The following is a 21,506-nucleotide window of genomic DNA, read 5'->3' on the forward strand; positions in this document are numbered from 1 at the left end:
ATGACTGTTTTAATTGATGTTATTTATTTATTTAAGGAAAATGTCACTACAAAATGCCTGCTAATTTTGCCAGTCTGTTTCTTTCCACCTTGAGATTTGGAGCTGTGTATATTTTGGAAGTGAATAGCTTAGAAGTAGGTACCTGAGGTTCTTGACTGGCACCATGCAGTTGAGATCATACAATCTTTTGGCTTCTTCTGTCCATGCAAGAAAGAGGAAAATGCTGTGCTTGTGTTGGCAGCATCCCCAAAAACAAAACAATATCCCATTGCATATGGGTCATTTTTATTTTAAACCAAGTATGTGTTTCTTATGGTAACTGTAGCTGCAGGAAGTACCTGGAAGGGATTTTTTCATGCTGTTTTCTTTCAATACCTGACGTGCCTTTCTTCTAAAGAGTTGGCTGAGGAGGGCACAGCAAGTGAATAACACTGTCCCCTTCCCCCCTTCCTGTGCCTCCAGAGTCTCAAACTAGGTCAGTGCAAGAACTGGGACAAGAGCTTGCATCTTCCAAGTACCAGGACTGCACTGCAGACATTAAAATTCAAAATGAGGGGTTTGTAGCATCGAGCCCAACTCCTTCACTTACTTTTCTGCTCAGGGTTGTCACTTCCCTCCTTTTTTCATCTCCATCACTAAATCGGGGCCTTGAATATACTGTTGATTGAGCCCACTTGCTTTAGATAAGTTCAAATGGTTTTGGGTGGTGAAAATGAGAAGCTCCCTGACACTTCTTGTGGCTGTTAAATGAAGACTTAGTGAGGTTAGCTCACACCCTCTGGGGGTCACCTTCTGCAGCCTCCTGCTGAAAGCTTCTGGGTTCTGGTCCAGCTGGGCTTTGAGTAGCACCCAGGATGGCAGCTCTACAATCTGTTCTAAGGTTTGACTCCCTGTTTTAAAAAGGGATTATTAAAAAATAAAATAATTATTATTAAAATTTATTTCTTTATTTGTAATGTTTATTGGAATGTTTCAGTTCTGGCCCATTTCCTCTTGACCTGTTGTTTTATATCACTTGAGAAGAGTCTGGCTTGAACTCTACACCCCATATCAGGTATTTACACATATTGATAAAAACCCTCTGAGCTTTCCGTTCTGCAGGCTGAGCAGTCCCAGCTCTCAGCCTCTCTTTATATGAAAGGTGCTCCAGTGCTTCAATCAGGTTGGGTATTTGGTAGTATTTCTACTCAGAAATAGTGGTGATGCATTGGCACAGGCTGCCCAGGGAGGTGGTGGAGTCACCACCCCAGGAGGTGTTCAAGAACTGTGGAGATTTGGCACTGAAGGACATGGTCAGTGGGCATGGTGGGAGAGGATTGGAATTGGACTTGGTGATCCTAGTCTATATGATCCTATGATTATGTTGATGTCCTTTTACGGGGCTTATTTCAGTCTCTCCATGTCTCTCTTGCTGCGGGGAGGTGTGCACTTGATCCAGTACTCCAGATTTTATTAACCAGAACTGAGCAGAAGGTAAGGATCCCATTCCCTTAACCAGCAGGCATTGCTTTTCCTGATAAAACAAGAAGCTGAATTTCATTGCCACCGTAATGCACTGGTGGTTCATGCCCAATGAAGTGCCAGCCAGGGCTCCCCATACTCTCTGCCCAGCTTTTCTGTAGGTGGATTCCCAGCCCATACTGGTGCATGGCCATATTTCTCCCCAGGGGCAGAACTTTTGCATTTTCATTTATTGACCTTTCTCTTGGCTCTCTTCTCCAGCCTGCCCACATCCCCCTTGAGTGGCAGCGCACCCGTCTGCTCTGTCAAACACCCAGCCGCATTCTGAATGGTCTGCAAACTTGCTGAGAGTGCACTCTGTGCCGTCACCCGTAATCTTTCCTTTATGAAGAATCCAGTGCCCTTTGTGAAGTGTTTAATGAATCGAGTCTCTCAACAGTCCTTAAAGTCGCTGTTCACTAGGGAAAATCAGTCAGAGATGAGGTAACTTCCCTTAGAGTGAAAGAGCATCAAGTTGTGCACCTTACAGAGGGATTTGATTGTTAATGTTTGACAGTTTGATTCCTCGAGGCTCTGATACTTATTTCAATACCAACTTGTTCCCCATGCTGACACTTAACAACCTGTTCTATAACATTGCTAGTTGGCCAAAAGCTGAACAAGGAATGCTTTCTAGGGAAGGAAATCTGTGAGGTGGATGGATAAAATGAAGAAGATTGAGAGAAACAATCCTATTGGAATTTGCTAGTATTGCAATGATTGTTTCCCCCCCTAAACTGTGCCCCAGAGGAAATAGGGGCATGAACTGAAATTGCTCAATGCTTTATTTATATCCCCCCTCCCCCAAACTTACACCCTAGGCATAGTCTCAACCTCTGGGCTAACAGATGGTGAGGGGAGAAAGGAGGGAGAGAGAACAATTTGCATCTAAATAGCTGGAATAAAAAAAGGGTCGTGTCCCACAGACCAGCCCCACTCACCTGCTGTTTAAATCCCCCTGAGAAACAGGCAAACGAGCTTAGTTTTTTAACGTCTGAGTTAGCTGTACTGAATCTCTGAGGTCTTCTGTCCTAGAAAGGCTGCAAGTGTGTGTGTTGTTCTGGTTTGACTGTGTTTGGCCCCAAAAATATGAACCTGCAAAGGATTTGCTTCTTTGAAGCTGGCTGACAGCTGCGTCACTTCTGTTCAACCTTCCCATCAGGACAAACTGCTCTTGGCTCTCATAATTAGTCTTGTGCAAACGCTAATCTTATAGGAAGTCTAGGAACAGTGTTACATCCTCCCTCAGCTTTGTACTCATCTGACCATACAAGCTAGTCTTCAGAGTTGCTCTTGCCATCTGGTCCTGTTGCCTCATGCAATGAGATCTGGTGCTGCGGTTGTGCCTGCAGGTGAAGTAGGGTCTGTCCCCCGTGACCAAGCTCCAAGCTCCGTACAGTGGTGGCCCTTCAGGACTGGATCATTTGGAGTTTGCTTTGGCAGTCCTAAGGACTTAGCATGATAGAGAACAGTAAAGGAGATGGCTGGGGGCATCCCAATGTCCTCAGTGTGGTGACCTGGTGGAACAATGCTTCTGCAGAGAGCTATTTCAGTTTATGGACTTGAAAGACTTTGAATCTTTAGCACAAGCTTGTAGGGAAACAAGAAGGGATGCTGTGAGGTTAAACTAGTTTGGGTTATGTAGCCCTCCTTCCTGCAGAAGCATCTTGACACAGGGAATGTGCTGAAGAGGTGTGACTTGGTTTTCTTTTGTCTTTTAAACCTTAAGTACATTTCCATACAGTAAAAGGTAGTAGTTGAACAACCCATATGCATGAGGTAAATGTGGATTTGAGCAACCACCCTATTTACATGCCTCAAGGGGTCAGTTGATTTTTATTTCTTTTAAATTAGTATGGATTCCAATTAGTAGAAATGAGATCAGATGTGTGTATACATACAGAAGTAACTAGGCAATGCATAATATGATATTATATGAACTCAGAGCTCTCTATAAAGCTTTATAGCTTTTGTTTTTTTAGTAGTTGGTATCACCTGAGGTTAGATGCTGTATAAATTACCGCATGATGCATAGTCACTCTCTGGGAGTGAACAGAATGAGTGACTTACTTGGGTGGTGCAAGTTACATGTATATCTACTTACGTATGGCTACAAGTGCATGTTTAAGTCCTATGTATGTATGCACACTCTACACTGTGCTGTATGATGTGCCCCTGCAGCACTGCTCCTCTTCTGCCTCTCCTCCTCAAGCCCAGCTCACTGCCCCATGCAGGTAACTGACTCTGGCAGCTCTGCTGCTGTCCCTGCTGGATAAGATGTTTGTTATGCAGCAGGGCCCCACTGAGCATCTGAGAGCAAGTCCAGGAATGAAACATAGGAGAGCAATGTGTACAGAAAGGACTATTCCAGTGTTTTATGGTGTTTTTTCTGAGTACCGACCTAAAAGCTTCAAATAAAGAAGTGCTGGATTGGAGCCACGCCTAAAGCAATCTTCAGGATAATAGGATTATTTGACTGATTTTTAATTAAAGTAGAATTCCAACTAGATTATTCTTAGCATGCATTCATCTCGGGTTTGTTGTTATTGGTCTAATTGCCTCCTAAATTAGCTCCACCAGTATTCTAATTCACCCTCCCTCTGAGAACACTGGCATTAAGTGAGAGGGTAAAATGCTGTGTAAATGATATACAGGCTGTGTGCAAGGTAGGAAACTGTCTTGAAAAACGTTAGCCAGAATATAAGTCTTATTTTTATGTAGGAAACCTTGCCAGAATGTGATAAAGTGATATATTCTTTCTGTATTATCTATTTCTCTGTCTTGGCAGGACTTTTAAATTGCTTAGAAATGTAGACTGAGAAAAATGCCAATGATGGCAGCCTTTGAGGAAGGAGCAGTTAATGGATCTCCAAGGAAATACCTGGAATACAGCTGCTCTGTGGGGGAAGATGAGGTCAGGAGCAGCTGAACAGGGGCTGGAGGCAGTTCACCATCTCACATCTGAGATACATGCTGGCTGCTGATAACGTGGGATGTTAAAATGACAGAATTTGGGTCGATCTGCTCAGGGCTTTTTTTAATTATTATTATTAGTTCCTTACTGTATTCCACAGCTTTGACCATTTCCATTTGAGATACTTTGGTTCAGCTTTAATCAGAACCAAGGCATTCAGACTTAGCAGATTCTAATTGTGCTACAGATCAGGACCCTTGGGGAGGTTTCGCATATGGAGATGTAAATGCGGGCTCTGTTCAAAGTTTAAAGCATATGCATTAAACTCAAATGCAACTTCTATATTTAAATCTAACAGGGACCTGATGGAACAGCAGACCGCAAATTTGGATGCCTGATACATAATGTTTTAATAGAGCAAAAAGAGACTTTGAGATTGTGGTTGGAGTATTTAGAGAGGAGGAACAGCCTGAAGTGACTGCTTTTAAAAGTTAAAGAAGCCAAATGTGCGTTGCTTGGGAAGTTGTGATCAGCACCTGTAAATACAGCAGTACAAAAATAACCCAGTATGGAGGAAAGCTCAGCTTGAAGGAAATCACTGGAGGAAAGACTGGAAGCAGCTGCCTTCTACTTGCAAAGGAGAGGATTTATTTAAGCTGTTGGGTCATGTTCACTTCTGGGTTGAGTCCTGGGATCTTCTTTCTCACAGCCAGCAAATTTCACTTTGCAGCATCCCTCTGTAAGCACAGGAATGGTATGAATGGGAACCTCAGCAAAGAGGGAGGTGGGATGTAAATGCCACGAGGTAGAGGGAGCAAAACTAATTAGGGAAGTGCAGCGCTATCCATTCCTCTTGGATTTGCTCAGGGACTGAGATTTCTTGTGTAAAGGGTGAGCTTACAGTCTGCTAACCAAAGAATTTATACTACCTCTTTTTGCACCTTCTTGCATTGAATTTATAATAGAAGGGATAGAGAACCTGGGCAGGTAACCTAGGGTTGATACTGAATAATTCTGAGGAAGCTTTATGGCTCTGGGTAGATGGCAGGAGCCTTTGTGAATGCATGCTGGTAGTGTACATCCTTGAATCTTCCTTACTGGAATTAAAAGTCTGGTGATGGGCAAACCGCATTTGGATCTGCTGCGGGCTGTACTCTCACAGGGATGCTCATTTACATGCTGATTACCTTATGAGATAGCAGCAGTGGGACTTCAGCAAGGCAATTTGCAGGTGCTGAGAGAGAAGCTACAAGAGCTTCTTGGCAGCATGGTAGCGACTGTACTTTTAAACTGATTTTTAGCATTTTAAGAACAGGGAATAAATGGAAGTAACCTGACCAAGCAGTCTTGAGATAAATAAAACATATATACTGGTAGTTCATCTGTCAGTGAATCTGAGTACTGCTGAATTTGCAGGTCGTATTGGTACTAATTTTATGATGTGGATACCTGTCCACTGGGAATTGGATCGAAGGAAGGCAGTTGCTTGCTGAAGATGCTTTCAGGACTGGGTTCAGGAGCTTGGTCAGCCCTATACACAAACCTGTAACCCTGGAGTGGGTTTTGTGCCTGCAGCTGATGTTGTCATTCATGAAAGAGAATGAGGTTTGAATATAGAATTGTAGAATCAATAAGGCTGAAAAAGAGTAAGATCTGCTTGTCCAACCATCAACCCGTCACCTCCACTACACAGCAGAGAAGATCCACGTGTCCTACCTTAAGCTGCTTAAGTAACTGCAGCCTGAAGACAGGATAGGAAGATTCATGCCTCGGAAAGAAGCTATCATAGAGTCACAGAATGGTTTGAATTGAAAAGACATCAAAGATCATTTAGTTCCAGTCCCTCTTCTGGTCATCTTATGGAGTTCTACTCCTTACGGTTATATGGTGCCTTAAAAAGGGCCTGCTACTGTAATAAGTGATGTCCTTATATCTCCTTTCATTCAGTGAAGTAAAAATACTTCAGCTGGCTCATGGCTTTATTTAACTGAGTGCTAATGTGTGTTCTGCCATAATATATTGTAGAAACAGCAGATCCTTGTACCAGATCTATAGAGCTTTCTGTTCTCTACCTACATACAGTAAGTACCGTTGGGATCTGAAGAAATGATATGATAGAAGATGGTACTTCCTAAAAACAAACTGCTGCTCATTAAATTACATGATGATGATTCTTAATGGACTAGTGCATGCTCTGCAGTCCATTTGATGAATGCAAGGAAGTCTAGGAGTATAAGACCTTGGTGCAATGTACTTGCTACACTTTTCTATGTAGTGGGATTACAAACTGCCTGCAATAGCAAGTTTGGGCAAATGATATATCATTATAAATACAGCTAATGCTTTAGAATCATAGAATCATTAAGGCTGGAAAGACCACTAAGACAATCAAGTTCAATCCCAGCCCAGTTCTTGAATTGTTGGTCTTTATCGATGCCAAATTAGACCTTTTTGTTATGGGTCTTCCAGCTTATTTTCCCTGTCTCTAAAATCAGTTTGTGAGCAAAACCCACTTGCTCAATGCAGAGCTCTTCTCCTGGGAAAAGTATTCATTTTTCCTCTTTCTCCAACTTTTGAAGGCAAACCAGAACTTGAAAGGAGCAATGTGAAACCAAAGCAATTCCTGTGATTTCATGTAATTGAAAACCACTGCCAGTATGACAATCCTGGCTAGTAATTAAGGGAATGTGACAGCTTTGCCAGTCTGTTACATAAATACCACTGAGCACAGGGCTTCCTACTGTCATTAGCAGCAGTGAAGACAATGGGGCTACACAGAGCAGTGAGCTCCACTCTGATGATAGATGTTTGCATTTCTAATTAGCACTGAACTGTTGTGGCATTTTTTCCTCGGTCTAATTGGGGCTCTTGGACAGCTTCACCATCAAGCATTGCTGGTGGTGTTTTGCTCTGCAGCTTCCCATTGAGAAGGGGGTTGGATGTGTTGCTCTGTTAGAGCATTGGATCCTTCTTTGCAGGTCTCTGTCTGGGTTTCTCTTCTCATCTTTTCCAGGTCCATGATTATTTTCTGTATTGCATACTGTGGCATTTTGCTGACTGTGGTGCCCTCTCTGCTCATTTCTGACCTGACCATGTTATAGTTTTTCTCACTTATTTCTCACCCCGACCCCTGTTGCTGGATAGCAAATGTCAGATCTTTCCATTTAACAAGATGTCTGCATCCATGCTGTGATTCTGCAAATATGCCTGTGTGTTCAAAACCCAAATAAGACTTTCAGGATCAATAGAGCTATTTACCTTTTGAAATCTGCTTTCAGCTCCTTCAGGCAGGTACTTAGTAGGAATTTTTATAGATCACTGGAGTTGTATATTTTTGTGATTTACAGACAATGTCTGTCTAATGCTAGACAGATCCCATCGAGCAAGCCTGTTCAGCTGCAGTTATTAGAATAGTCCTATACACTGAGGTTGCTTATCTTGTAGAAGAGAGTCTGTCATCCACCACAGCACTCTGCATCTACCTGAGAGTAGGTTGTAGTGAGGTGGGAGTTGGCATCTTCTCCCAGGTAACAGATAGGATGAGAGGGGATGGCCTCAAGTTGTGCAGAGGGAGGTTCAAATTGGATATAAGGAATGATTTCTTCTTGGAAAGAGCAGTGATGCATTGGTACAAACTGCCCAGGGAGGTGGTGGAGTCGCTGTCCCTGGAGGCATTCAAGTACAGTGGAGATGTGGCACTGAGGGATGTGGTCAGTGGGCATGGTGGGATGGGTTGGGATTGGATTTGAGGATCCTAGCAGTCTCAATGACTTTATGATTTAGCTTAAAAGCAGCCAAAGCAGTGTAGAAAAGGAAATTTCCATTTGAGCTACACTGAAGGTGAGAAGTAACTTCACTGTATGGTACCACATTAGGAGTTAATGGGGACTTACTTCTGTACTCTGGGTTCATCTTCTGACTGCAAACTTCTGAACAGCAATAAACAGATCTGTGATTTGCTTGCTTTCAGTGCTGTGCTGCTAACATGCAGTTTAGAGCCAAGTAACTTATGTGGAAAGCACTGGTGGTGCATTTAACTGCATGTTTTAATATATTTTCTTTATGATGCATCTAGTCATTTCCTCCGGAACACAGATTTCCTCCAGGAAACCTGCTTATATGGGCTTTTGGTATACTTTAATATAAAAGGCCTTTATTTTCCCCACCCTGCTTAGCAAGCTCTGACTCCAGTTGCTACTTTGACTTTCGGCTGTGCTGTAAGCTTGAATTGAATTGGAGCCAAGGAAAAGGCTGGGAAAAGGAGCCTGCACCGACATCTGCCCCAGCAACATTGCTTGTTCAGGCAGAGCTGGGTAGGGGAGGCACATTTCTGGAGGTGAGGAAATAATAAGTTATGGTATGTGGGCTGAGGACTCCTTAAAAAAGTGATACTCTTGGTTCCTTCTGTTTCAACTTGGATTTATTTTCTTTTTTGGTTTTTGTTTCAAATATGGATGTGGTTTATTTCTCTTGGGTTTTTTTAGGAGGAAGTTCTTTACTCAGAGGGTGCTGAGGTCCTGGCACTGCTACCTAGGGAAGTTGTGTGTGTCCTAAACCTGGTGATGCCCAAGGCCAGGCTGAATGGGGCCCTGGGAATGCTGAGCTGGTTGGGTGCAACCATATGAGAGCAGGACTGGATGGGCATTCCAACCCAAGCTGTTCTATGAAAAGTCGCAGTTAAAATAGGGTAAGAACTTGGTCAAAATGAGCAGGGATGAGAACAGCTGCAGCTTCTCTAGGTTGTGGATGCCCCATCCCTGGATGCATTCAAGGCCAGGCTGGATGTGGCCCTGGGCAGCCTGGTCTGGTGGTTGGTGACCCTGCCCATTGCAGTGGGGTTGAAAACTTGATGATCATTGCAGTCCTTTTCAACCCAGGCCACTGTATGATTCTGTGATTGCTCTCTGCAGTCCCCTGTGGCTTAAGCCCCTTGGCTTGGCCACAAGTAAGGTGAATTCATTGTGTATTTAAAATATTTGGGCATATTTGGGCACTGTTTATGCAACGGTTCATGTTTGCCACTGCCAGTTATTCATGAAAGAACCAAAGCTGAGTCGAAACACAGGAATTCAGGCTGGTGTTGCTGCTCTGCTGTGCTGGATTTGAGCTTAATCCAATGGAAGGGCTTGACCTGCCTTGATGCTAGCAAAACCCTTCTGGTATCTGGGGTACTGTAGCAGCAGCCATGCATGGGCCCACACCATGGAGCCTGGTGAAAGCTGCACCTTGGTTATTTAAAATGAGAAGGAGCCTCCTTAACTTGAGTGAAAGGAGAACTCTGCTCTGTTGCTAGGAATCGAGCAGTTATAATTAGTCTGTTCTTCCTTAGAAGCGTATCTGTGTGGTACGGTGAGTTGGCATCTTTGTCTGCCCAGGAGGAAATTTTGCAGTTCTACCAAGAAGCAGCACTCACAGTGGATCAGGTTCTTCTGCAAAATACAGGTTGGGGAATCCCATCAGCACTGCTTTTCTTTAGCCCAAACGAATGGGCTTGCATTAAAGAATGCCTTTTAAAAAAGACCCTCCCGTCTTTTGCCTTTTAAAATTCCAAGCCTCCACCATTCCAGTTGAGGTGTAACTGGTCAGTTATCCTTTATGTCTGGCGCTGTGGAAATGGTGCTGGCAGAGCATCAAGGCTGCAACCAGTAGCTGGCCCTCAACCATGAGAGTTTGTCCCCCCCCACCTCTCCTCATCCTCTCTTGCTGCAGCAGTGGATGCACTCCCCTTTAAATGTATACATTTCTTTTAGTGATTTAATTATTGCTTCCTTTAATTTAGTGATTTCACCTCTGTCTTTAGATGCAGGCAGCAACTGCGGGGCTCTTAACAGGTGGCTTTTTAAAACAGATGAGTAAACAAGGTTGTCTTCTAGTTGTTCATTAGAACTTCACAAAAAGCTGATATTCTCCTTACATGGGAATAATTCACTGGTTGGGTCTGGGCTGGTGCATCAGTGGCCCTTGACTTGGTACATGTGCAGAGCACCGAGATATGCAGCATAACTGTCTGGGCAGCCAGCTAGATGCTATGGTTACTGTTTTCTGTTTTAATTCATCTAAATGCGACCATCAGCTTGTCCTGCCCTAGAACATGAGTATTTCTACTGCCCTGCTTTGTGATGGCGTGTCCTAGATCCCACCTGCTGTCTGATGGTGGACATGGACATGTTTCCTGCCTCTATTCCAGGTGAAACATTCATGGGGTGTTTTTCTTTCAGTGCAAGGCTGTGCTTGAGACTGCAGCTTAGTCCCATGCAAAGTAATAAAGAAAAAAATGAATGAATGCCTTTTCAGCCTGTGTCGAAACCCAGCTGGTAAACTGCACAGTTAATTTTCTGCTGGGATTTGGATGAAAGGATGACACACAGTGAGAGAATCTCTGCTGCTTGCAATGTGTTTGAACAAAGCAGGAGCCAGCCCTGGCTTTTTTGGGCAATACAAGGAGGAAGGTGATTTTAACTACGTGTGCATAAGCAATGTCCAGCCAGGAGATGAAAGGATACATGGATGCTGGTGCAGAGGTAAAATGCTGGTTCTGTTTAGAAGAACACTTGCTGAGCATCCTCCTTCCCCCCTCTCTTTTCATATCGTTAATTCATCTGTAAGTTGTAGTAACTTCCAGCTACTGTCTCGCCAGGCTGCATGAATTATAAATGGCTGTTTTATGAGTTTTTATGTTGACTCCAGCCATTAATATGCATTGGACAGTTTTCTTTATTGCATCTACTGCATTGTAGGCTTTCAACTCTCATGATGATGATGATTTTTTCTTAATTACTTTCTGTTTTAGCAATCAAGTTATTTGCCTGCCCTGCTCAAGGAATGCAAAGAAAACACAACCAACTCAATAGAAACTGACAGTTCAGCATGGAGCATCAGGCTTCATAGAATCACTGGAGCTGGAAATGACCCATAAAGGTCATTTAGTCCATCCCCCCTGCAACAGACAGAGACACCTACAGTTAGAGTAGGTTTGAAATGAGCTTGTTTAGCAGAGGCAAAAAGTGGCATAAATGAAGGATTTTTGCTCTCTTTTTTCATTTTCATGCAGGTGTCTTAAATACAGTAGTGCCAGAGGGCTCCACATATGCTGAGGTCACGCTCTGCAAGACAGACTGGGTAGCCTGTGACTGTTACTGTAGGAAAGATGCAGAAATGACGTGTGAGAAGGGTCTGTTGAGTTTGCAGTTTGACTCTGTTGAGGCTGGGGCAATCTAATTGGTTTTAAAAGCTGATGGATAGGGACAGAGTGCTCCTAGAGGCTGCCATAACTTCTGATACAAGCCTGGATGCCATTGACCTTCTTGATCACCCAGCACACTCTTGGCTTGTGCTCAGGTTCTGGTCAACTAACAACCCCTAACAATCCTTTTCCTCCACAATCCTTTTGAGGGACATGGTTTAGTAGGCATGGGGGTGATGGGTTCATGGTTGGACTAGATGATCTTAATGGTCTTCTGCAATCTTAATGATTCTATGATTCTATAACTTAACTCATGGTAGTCATAGGCTGTGTAAAAACTGTGTAAAACAAAGTCACTGTATATGTAAAACTTTTATTTTCATGAGGGCTGTCTGCTGGAACAACCTGGGCTTCAGTCTTTCAGTGCTCTGGAATGGCTGCAGAAATCATAGTCCTAGACCGTTCCTTCCTGGTGGTGTCTGGTTTGCTTTGAGTGCTCCTATTTTAATGTATAATTGTAGAGAATAATGGTGTCTGCATCTACAGCGTTCTCCCTCATCCGACAGCAGTTGAAAAGTTCACATGCTGTGTAACTGCTTTCACTGTTAGTTTATAGTCCTGCTGCTGAAACAGAAGATGGATTTCTCTGAGTTCAGCATGAGCAGCACAGTCAGGCTGATGTGGAGAGGGAAGGAAGATCAATCCGGTGACGCTTCACATTCCTGCTGGGATGGATCGTGTGGAGCAGTGACTCACTTCAGCTCTAAGGTTTCGCCAACTGCTGAAGCAATTGCCTGCTGCTCTGAAATTCAGCAGAGCCTTTACACAAGGGAAGTTGTTTCAGTTCTGCTTACAAGGAGATTATTCTTGGGAGGAAAGAATTTGAGCAGTCAACCTGGCTACACGATGAGGGCTGCCTCTGTAGCCACGCTGGTGCTGCGAGGACATGGGAAGATAGATATGATCCTGTTAGGGCAGAGCTTCATCCAAAAACATGGAAACACACAGGAGTTTAAAACACAACAATGTTGACTCTGGGGGTAGACCATGTTTCCATGTTTCAGTGGGATGACTGGAGCAAATTCTTATTTTTTCATGTAAATACCTTGTGGAAAAAGCCTTGTGGGGTCCCTTAATAACAGTAGTCCTTATTGCAAGGACTAGCTGCTGCAGAACCAATCTCTTAATTTGGTAGGTTGAAGGATTTCTCCCACCTTCGGTCTCCAAGAGGATTAAATATCTCTTGTAACACATAAGAGTTGGATTGCAAGAGGGATTTGGGGACTTGAGCGATGGGAAAGGAGGCTGCGCTATAGGCTTTGTCCTTGTGAAAGCTGCATTTATCAAACATATATAAACAAGTGTTGTTTGTTGTAAAATATGTAACTTCTCAGTAATTAGTTTCTCTTTCGGGGAATAGCGGAACGTAAACAAGAGTTTGTACTGCTGGCACTTCCAGCCTTGCCATAAAACAGTGATTCACTTGTACTGGATGTACAAGTATATGGAAGTAATGTACTTCCTTTCTGACTGGGTGTTTTTGAAAAGCTGTCTTATACTAAAGAAAATGGAAGTAGATTTCTATGGTGTTTTGCACTGATGCAGCTGGGAGTGAAGATGCTTGACAGAGAGATTTTTTCATAGGTTTTCATGGTCTTTCTTATTTTACTTACATTCTCTTTTAACTCCCTCAGTACTACACTGATTTCTGCCTATTATGGAATTAAAACTCTGTGTATGAAGGCTTGTCCAAAGCCTTATGGGCTGTGCACCCCTGCCAGCCCTCCTGCTTAAGCACACGTGTGAAGAAACCACAGAACAAATACATGAAGATGGATCTACAGACCAAGTGTGGCTTGGCAGGCAGTAGCCAGGGAACCACTGCTTTCAGCAAGGTCCAGCTTGTTACTAGCGAGTGCCTACAGTGGTCAGCATTTGCTTCCTCTTGACTCCATACATGCAGCAGAGGGAAACTGCTGGTAAAGCATGCTCTGAACCAACATCATTAGTTGGACCAAAAAAGTCTTGGAAGAGGACCTTAGTGTGGTTGTGGGATCTGTTTGAAGTGTAATCCAGAGTATTAAAATCCACTTCAGTACAGTTCTTCTCAGTCCATCCTATGGAAAAGCAACTCCCTGGGCCAGCAGACTTTGTAAGCTGACTTCTTGCTTGCAGAGAGCAAACCAATTCTTGCTTTTCACTACCACATAATCCTCCCTGAATGAAACATCTTCCCCTATTGCTTGTGAAATTCAGAAAGCTGTTGAACTGCTTTTCTACCCAAACCAAATCGTTCCTTCTTTGGTCTCTGTCCTTTGGTTAACTCCTAACTTTCTGTTGAGAGAATCATGCAAGTGAATTTCAGTCTCTGGAAGGATCTCTCTGCAACCTGACTTCTGAAGTCAGGCTGATCTCATTTGGGTGGAACAAGCTGGTTGCTGCAGAGGAATCTATTACCCAGTTCACAAGCTTCCGTCTTTAAATCCTCACAGCAGGGTTTATTTACTTAGAGATTAATGTGTATATTGAGGATCAGTGTTCTGGCTGTCTGAATTGTGCTTCAAGTATGCTGCTATGGCAGGAAGGCCGGGGCCCAGCAAACACTGCAGGACTTGACATGGAGGTGACACGGATGCAACACTGATGCTTTCTGCCCATCTCCCTCTGGTGCATTTCAATGCATTTTCAGTGATGGAGCCTGAGTGGCTGTATCCATGCTCTTTGATTGCAAACTTCAGTCCCTGTGCATCATGTTACTGCCTGAGCTGGAGGTTGATGCAAACCTGTTGAGGCAGATTTTGGCAGAGCTAGAATGGATCCGAGAGGTCTTATTTGGAAGAAGGTATTTCTGACAAAGTATTTGTCATAGATGGTGGATTCGCTGTTCTTGGAGGAGTTCAAGAACTGTGGATATGTGGTTAGTGGACATAGTGGAAATGGGTTGGCAGTTGGACTTGATGGTCTTAGAGTCTTCCGGCCTCAATGGTTGTAAGATTATGTTGGCTGCTGTCAGATATCCCTGCTCTCTGCTACCTGGGATTTGCTGCTTTTTCTGCTCACCCTCACCCTACACTTCTGCTTCATGTTATACTTGAGGTCTGGCTGTACCCCGCAAACAAGCTTTTTGTGATAATTAGTAACTGAAACTCTTCAATATAATAGAAATGATTGGGATCTCAAGTGGAATGTGTGCTGACGCTTTGCATTGGTGTGAGGCTGCACGTTTGTCTGAAAATACCTGTGTGTGGTTTATTTGACAGCATGTGATTCTAATTTACAAAAAAAACCCAACTCTAACTCAACAAACCACAAAGCTTCTTACTTCTTTTTCTTCCTCCTTTGCTAGTAACGGCCTCTACATCTGAAGATGTCTAACAATGGAGTTGAAACAGAAGACAAACCACCTGCTCCTCCGATGAGAAATACCAGCACTATGATTGGATCAGGAAGCAAAGACACCGGGACTTTAAACCATGGCTCAAAACCTTTGCCACCCAACCCAGAAGAAAAAAAGAAGAGGGACCGATTTTACCGATCTATTTTACCAGGAGATAAAAGTACAGTATTGTGGCTTTCCTTATAAAACTTATGTCTCAGTTTTGCTCTGGATGGCTGTTGCTTAACGATGGTTTGGAAGATGGCTCATGTTCATTTCTTGCATAGCTGTTGTTGTCATTTTGGGGTATATGTGATGCTGGCTCTAGTTCTGTTTTCTTATCCTAATGATTAATTCTACCACAATTAATCTATCCCTCTTAATCTGCTTTTGTGCTTTTCTTCCCCTTTAATTATGAGAACAGCATCCCTAAAAGACGGGACAAGCTCTGCCAGCTCCTAGCATGACTTATCCATAATGATTTTGAAAATCATATAAACCTTGTGTTCCCAGTTACAAGCTGATGAGTTAAAGCTGCAATTGTCAGTTCCTTTGGTGGGGAAGGGGAAGCTTTTTGCCTGTTTCTTGTTACAGCAAGTATGTGTAAAGCATGAGTAACAGTCCATTTCCTGCCAGGACTGTCACATGTTACTGCATGGTCTGCTGTAACAAGCTTACAGTCGAAGGTGTAATTTCTCATTTATTCTAGATTTTGTGTCATGATTTTTCTACTTGCTGTTACAAACAATTTCTCACCACAAATTCTTGCACGTTTCTTGTGAAGGGAAGGAATTGTCTCCTGTTGCAGACACCGTAACAGATGGAAATGGAGAGAGAAGCTGTGAATTGAAATTCTAAATCATAATGATGTCGATAATTTCCAAACTCTCTCATGAATCTTAAAGTAATATAAGAAAAAAAAATCTCTATCCTGAAGTATCTACTGATTCCTTTTTATATCTGACCTATTTATTTTTTTTTGGACTTCTCTTTCTAGTACATCAGAGTCTGCATTGCAATGGTGTCTGGACATTGGATAACTGAAAGTCTTAAGTACCTGCAACTTGCTTGCCTTCATGAAGGAAGCTGCCTCCTTGATTTTTTGTTACAGAACAAAGTCTAATTGGTGTGCTAATTTAAATCACAGAGATAGAAGTTCAGGGAGAACTTGGATTCGTTTATAGCCATTGATTTTTTAATTCTGCAACCCAGGAACCCGTGAACTCTATTAAACATTTGCAGGATACTGGTTAGAACTTGCCTTTATGTGTATTAATCCTGAAGAACTGTAAGATTTTGGTGTCAGCAGAGTGTTTGTAAGACCTTTAGGCTCAACAGTTGCAGAAAACAAAGAAATAACCTGAAATGTTGAAGATGAAAATAAACATGACATTAAATACTGTAGAATATAAAGGAGATATGGTAACTGAAATGGTAAACAGCTCAGGTAAAAGAGATACTACCACTGATATTAAGCTTTAAGCCTGCACATCCTGAAGTTTGGCCAACATGGCAGATGCTTTCAGACATGAGAGATTTTTGTCTAGCCAAGCCCAACAGAGCCTTCTGTTGCAATGCATCTGCCCAAACTAGAACGACTGCTTCTGTCCTACAATTCTTGTCAAGCAAAAATTAGCTTTAACACCATCACCTCCACTTCTTATTGGCTGATTTTCACCTTAGGAACGTTTTTCTGATCTCAGATGACAACTAAATTCTCTCCTGCTGCTTAACTGCTCCTTACCAGGCTGCTTTGGAAGTGCCATGTTCTCTCTGCAATTGGAAGGTGTAGTTCTAATGTCCCCTGTCCCAGCCTAACCCTTAACTTTAATACTGGATGGAACCTCTCCAAATGCATGCTCCCGTGATATCATATTAGCAGGAGCTGTGACCATTCAAGTCTTTCTGGTTTCAGTCACTTCTTGGGGTGTATGAACCAGGCAAACATGGCACATTTTGTTCTGCTGGTGTTTGCTGAGCTCTGCTGCTGATTCACAAAGAGCCAGAGTAGTACCACGAAGTAATGATGTATAGTGTCTATGAGCCCTTTCCATGCTGGTTTCACTGCTGCAGTTGTGTGGGTATCTTGCATCTTCGGGGCTTTTTGACCCACTACATGGATAACGTGATCACTATAGATGGGGAGTACATGTTCAGCGAGACTGAGTGCCCATCTCTTTAGTTCTTTTCAGTTATATGCCTCCTACCATGTAATACATCTCTACCACAGAAAGCAATTATTAATGTTTGAATGCATTTAGGCTTGTAGGTCTGTTAGATTTTGCAACAAGAGCTTGTGGAAAGCATTGTCTTCTGAGAATTTTGGAGGAATGCTTCTGAATTCATGTGCCACCTTCATGTGCATTCACATGAGGCTCTAATTCAATCTGGGCACTGCAAAACCCTGAAAGAGGCATTCAGGCAGATTTAATAAAGTATACAAGAAAACATTTGTGGATTCACTGGCTGTAACGTTATATCTAAGGCAGAGTGATTTTAGCAAGAGTTATTGAGAGTCAGGAGAAATGCAGACAGTTGAGAATCTGTCGGAAGTGGTTGCAAGAAACTGTAAGGTTGTGGGGAGAGCATTAACTGCTGCTGTGAATGCAGAAAGCTGTCTTCCTTTTTCAGTCTAGAGAAGAGAAGGCTCTGGGGGGACCTCATTGCAGCCTGCCAGTACTTAAAGGAAGCTTATAAACAGGAGAGTGACAGACTTTTAACATGGTCTGATAGTGATACAAGAAGAGGGAATGATTTTACACTAAGAGAAGAGAGATTCAGATTAAATATTGGGATATTCCCTACTCAGAGAGCAGTGAGACACTGGCATAGAGAGCTGTGGGTGCCCCATCTCTGGAGGTGCCCAGGGCCAGGCTGGATGAGATCCTGGGCAACCTGAGCTGATAGGGGGCAACCAGCCCATGGCAGGAATTGGAACTGGGTGGGCTTTTAAGATCCCTTCCCTTCCCTTACGATCCTCGTCCTCCTCCCCCAAGTTTCAGGCCTCTGGACTGCAGCTGGCAACTCAGTCTGGCTTGGAGCAATGGTCTGCATAACATGATGTTTCAGCTGGCTCTCTCCATATCTCTTTTTTTCTTGCTTTCTGTCTGCTCCCAGTGCAGCATTTTCTGTATACCTGCTGGATGCAGCTGCTTGGACCTTCTCTGGCAGGCTTCCATGTTGCAGATGCTCGCCATCTGCTAACAAGCAGCTGCTTCTGGCCTCTAGCTTCCACCTCTGTGGTGGCTGCTTCAGCATTTCAGCTTTCTCTCCACATTCACAGACTCACAAAGAAGAAGCCTCCCAGGCTTCTGAAATGCCTTAGGTTGGGAATTCATATCACCAAAAATGCACTGTGGAATGTCAGCTACAAAACAAAACTCTCTGGCTTGTAAGGTTTTGTAGTAGAAGCACACACAGTCTACTTGGTTGTTTTCATCATAAACTCTATTTTGATGTTGGACTCTGATCTTTATTGCCCCTTTACAGCATCTGCCCTGTAGTGAGTTAAGAAAGTTTTGTAACTTGCTATTCTGCCTCAGATTGAAATCTACCACGAAAGGGGCTGTGGGTGCTTAGATAAATTGGAAGCTGTCAGGGAGATCTTGAAGGACTGATGGATAGTTTTGTTGTTGTCTCCTCTAGCCAACAAGAAGAAAGAGAAGGAGCGGCCGGAGATCTCCCTCCCTTCTGACTTTGAACACACAATTCATGTGGGGTTTGATGCAGTCACTGGAGAATTCACAGTAAGTGATTTGTAGGAAAAGAGAACTGTGTGGTTTGGCATATTGCTGGGAGGAGCCAGGACCTATTAATCTTTTATATGGTAACACTGGAAAGGCTATTACCATCATCAGGTTTGATCTACATCTGTAAAGGCAGCCCACTGATTCCTGCTGATAGAGTGTTTGTCAAGCTTGGTGCATCCCAGGAGCCCAGGCTGCCAGCAGACTTTCCTCTCCTGTTTTTTGGATGACATGGACAGCAAAACTTGGTATATCTCCCTTCCCTTCCACTTCTAGAGCTGGATTAGTTCTACAGCATAGTCCGTGTCCTCTAAATGGAGCTCAGGTTTTTGCTTTAGGACACACACAACTGTGCATACCTGTTTGTGCCAGAATGTGCATGTGCTGTCCTAAGGCTACATGGCAGATACTTCTATGCATTTGTTTTTTAATGGACATGCAAAATAGTAGGGAGACAGAGTTGTATTTCATCATGTTGTTCTTCTTAATTTGATTGGGAGATAGGGTTTAATAACAGCAGTTACTCACAAGCAAGATGGTTTTATCCGTGCTTATTTCTTTTAAAGACACTTTGCTCTCCTACCCTGAACTGACCACACTAGGACATCTGTGGGCTAATGTAGTACATCTCCCCACAGGGAATGCCAGAGCAATGGGCACGTTTACTACAGACTTCCAACATCACCAAGTTAGAGCAGAAGAAGAACCCCCAGGCAGTGCTGGATGTACTGGAGTTTTACAACTCCAAGAAGACCTCCAGCAGCCAGAAGTACATGAGTTTCACAGGTATTTATACGGATGGATGTTTTGTCCAGCTTTGTGTTATTCATTGGATATAGGGATTTTATTTTGTTTGATCAATGAGTAGATCTGTCTTTTCAGTGTCTGCTTGAGCACCCGTCTTCTTCTGAAAAATACTATTCTGCCATTTTTCTTGTACCTTCCAAAAGGAGCTTGTCCCTTTCTCCTCTCCCCAGTGCTGCTGTGTTTACAACTACATTAATATCTCTTTCTTTCAGATAAGCTGGCAGAGGAATACAATTCATCAAATACTCTGGTAAGCCTTCACATCATCTCTGGAGTTCGGGGATTTAAAAACTTGCATTGGAACTTAAAAACATTGGGTAGTTTTATCTGTGTAGCTTTTAGTTTGCTTAGTGCTTGAAAATCATTTTAAAGACGCTTAGGGACATAGTGGGCATTGGTGGTGATGGGTTGATGGTTGGGCTTAATGATCTTTGTGATCTTTTCCAACCTTTGTGATTCTATGATTGTATATAGTCAATATGTTTATAAAAACAGGCAAGTTATTCTAAAAGGACACATTGTTTGTACATGAAAAAAAAAAAAGCTGTGGTAAAGCCAAGTAGACAGAAGAGGCCTTTACTATTAAAATAATAGAAGTCAGTGAATTAATGTGTAGAAATAGTGCTGTTTTCATATAAATTGATCCATTCCTTCATCTGTTTATTTTGGGTGGGGTAATCTAGAAAACTACAACCACTTTGCTTTCAGGTTTTATATGTCTCTATAAACATCTGTGATCTAACAAAGTTTAATTACTAGCCCGAGAGGTTGGATTGAAGCAGTGTTGATTAACCAAGCTAATCTCAGCCAAGAAGGAACTAAAAGATTCTCCTCCTCTCTGCCCAACCTTTGCTCTGTCCTCACCAGGACAGCACCACTCCACTTTGCTTGGAGACAGAGCTGAAATGCTCTGTAAAATTTACTTATGTATTTTTATGGGATAAACAAAACTTTATGTTTGGGGTGATTCGTAACAACATGCAGTTCTCTCACCTCTAATTTTCTCACAGCCGTGACGTTGTCTGGAGTTGGCTTGTTCTGCTCCCTTCTGTGAGCAGCATGTTGCTATTTGACCACTTAGGACTCTACTAAAAGAAAAGGAAAACATTTTTGGTCGTTTTTATGATTACACCTCACTATGCATCAGTCCTAAGAAGCTTAGAGTATCCGAGAGCATTGGATTTTAATAGGAATCCTGAAAAAAGCAGTAGTTAGCGGTCTATTGAGGTGGCCCAGTGTTTTCTGTAAGATGCTGGGTAATCTCTAATTTTAGAGAGATTCAGGAAATGCCCAGTACGTTGTTGTTTTTAATAGACAAAGCTTTTGTGTTACGTCAAGGGCACTTTGTCAAATATACGTCAGCGTGCTGGTTGCTCCTAAAACATAGAATCAGTGAAATGTTACCTTTTTACCCCCTTATTTCAGAGATAAATATTTTATTACTTCAAGAAGTCTTCTTCCACTGCCGCTCTTAGGGAACTGATGGTAAACTGGAGGCAGGAGCATGAGTAGAACTGGGCTTGAGTGGCTTGCCAAGTTTATTTTGGAGTGTCTGTAGTGTAGAGGACTGTGAATTTCAGTCATAGTATGGCTTGGGTTGGAAGGGACCCCAAGGATCATCAAGTACCAGCAGGTACTTCAGATCTGGTAGTAGACTGGGTTGCCCAGGGCTCCAACCAACCTGGCCTTGAACACCTCCAGTGATGGGGAATCAACAGCCTCTCTGGGCAAAACAATTTTTTTCTGTGTTTCCTTTAAGACATTCTCTGTTAGGAGCTTAATCAGACATTTGTTATACGTTTACAACAAGCAATTAGGTTTTTATTTTTGCTATTCGTGTGTCCACATGCAGAATGTGAAAGCTGTGTCTGAGACCCCTGCGGTGCCCTCTGTGTCTGAAGATGAAGATGATGAAGACGATGCAGCTCCACCCCCTGTGATAGCACCACGACCTGAACACACCAAATCTGTGAGTACCAA

The 21,506-nt window shown here is 42.9% G+C and overlaps 1 protein-coding gene across 10 annotated transcripts in view; it reads left to right on the plus strand.

Annotated features, from left to right (window-relative positions):
• The window catches only part of PAK1 (p21 (RAC1) activated kinase 1), a 60,054-nt gene that overhangs the window by 20,943 nt on the left and 17,605 nt on the right, over positions 1-21,506 (plus strand). For 8 of the 10 annotated variants that reach the window (XM_085509815.1, XM_085509801.1, XM_015852504.3 and 5 more), the window contains 5 exons: positions 14,944-15,154; positions 18,619-18,719; positions 19,358-19,505; positions 19,739-19,776; positions 21,379-21,495. In XM_085509815.1, coding sequence (XP_085365941.1) covers positions 14,965-15,154; positions 18,619-18,719; positions 19,358-19,505; positions 19,739-19,776; positions 21,379-21,495 — 594 coding nt within the window. In that variant the 5' untranslated portion in view covers positions 14,944-14,964. Of the gene's footprint in view, positions 1-4,772; positions 5,169-8,591; positions 8,751-14,943; positions 15,155-18,618; positions 18,720-19,357; positions 19,506-19,738; positions 19,777-21,378; positions 21,496-21,506 lie in introns of those variants that run through there. The other 2 variants (XM_085509807.1, XM_085509820.1) reach the window with 2 other exon arrangements.

The sequence above is a fragment of the Coturnix japonica genome, chromosome 1 (genome assembly GCF_054131305.1).
Source record: "Coturnix japonica strain WE chromosome 1, WE-NBRP24, whole genome shotgun sequence".
NCBI lineage: Eukaryota > Metazoa > Chordata > Aves > Galliformes > Phasianidae > Coturnix > Coturnix japonica.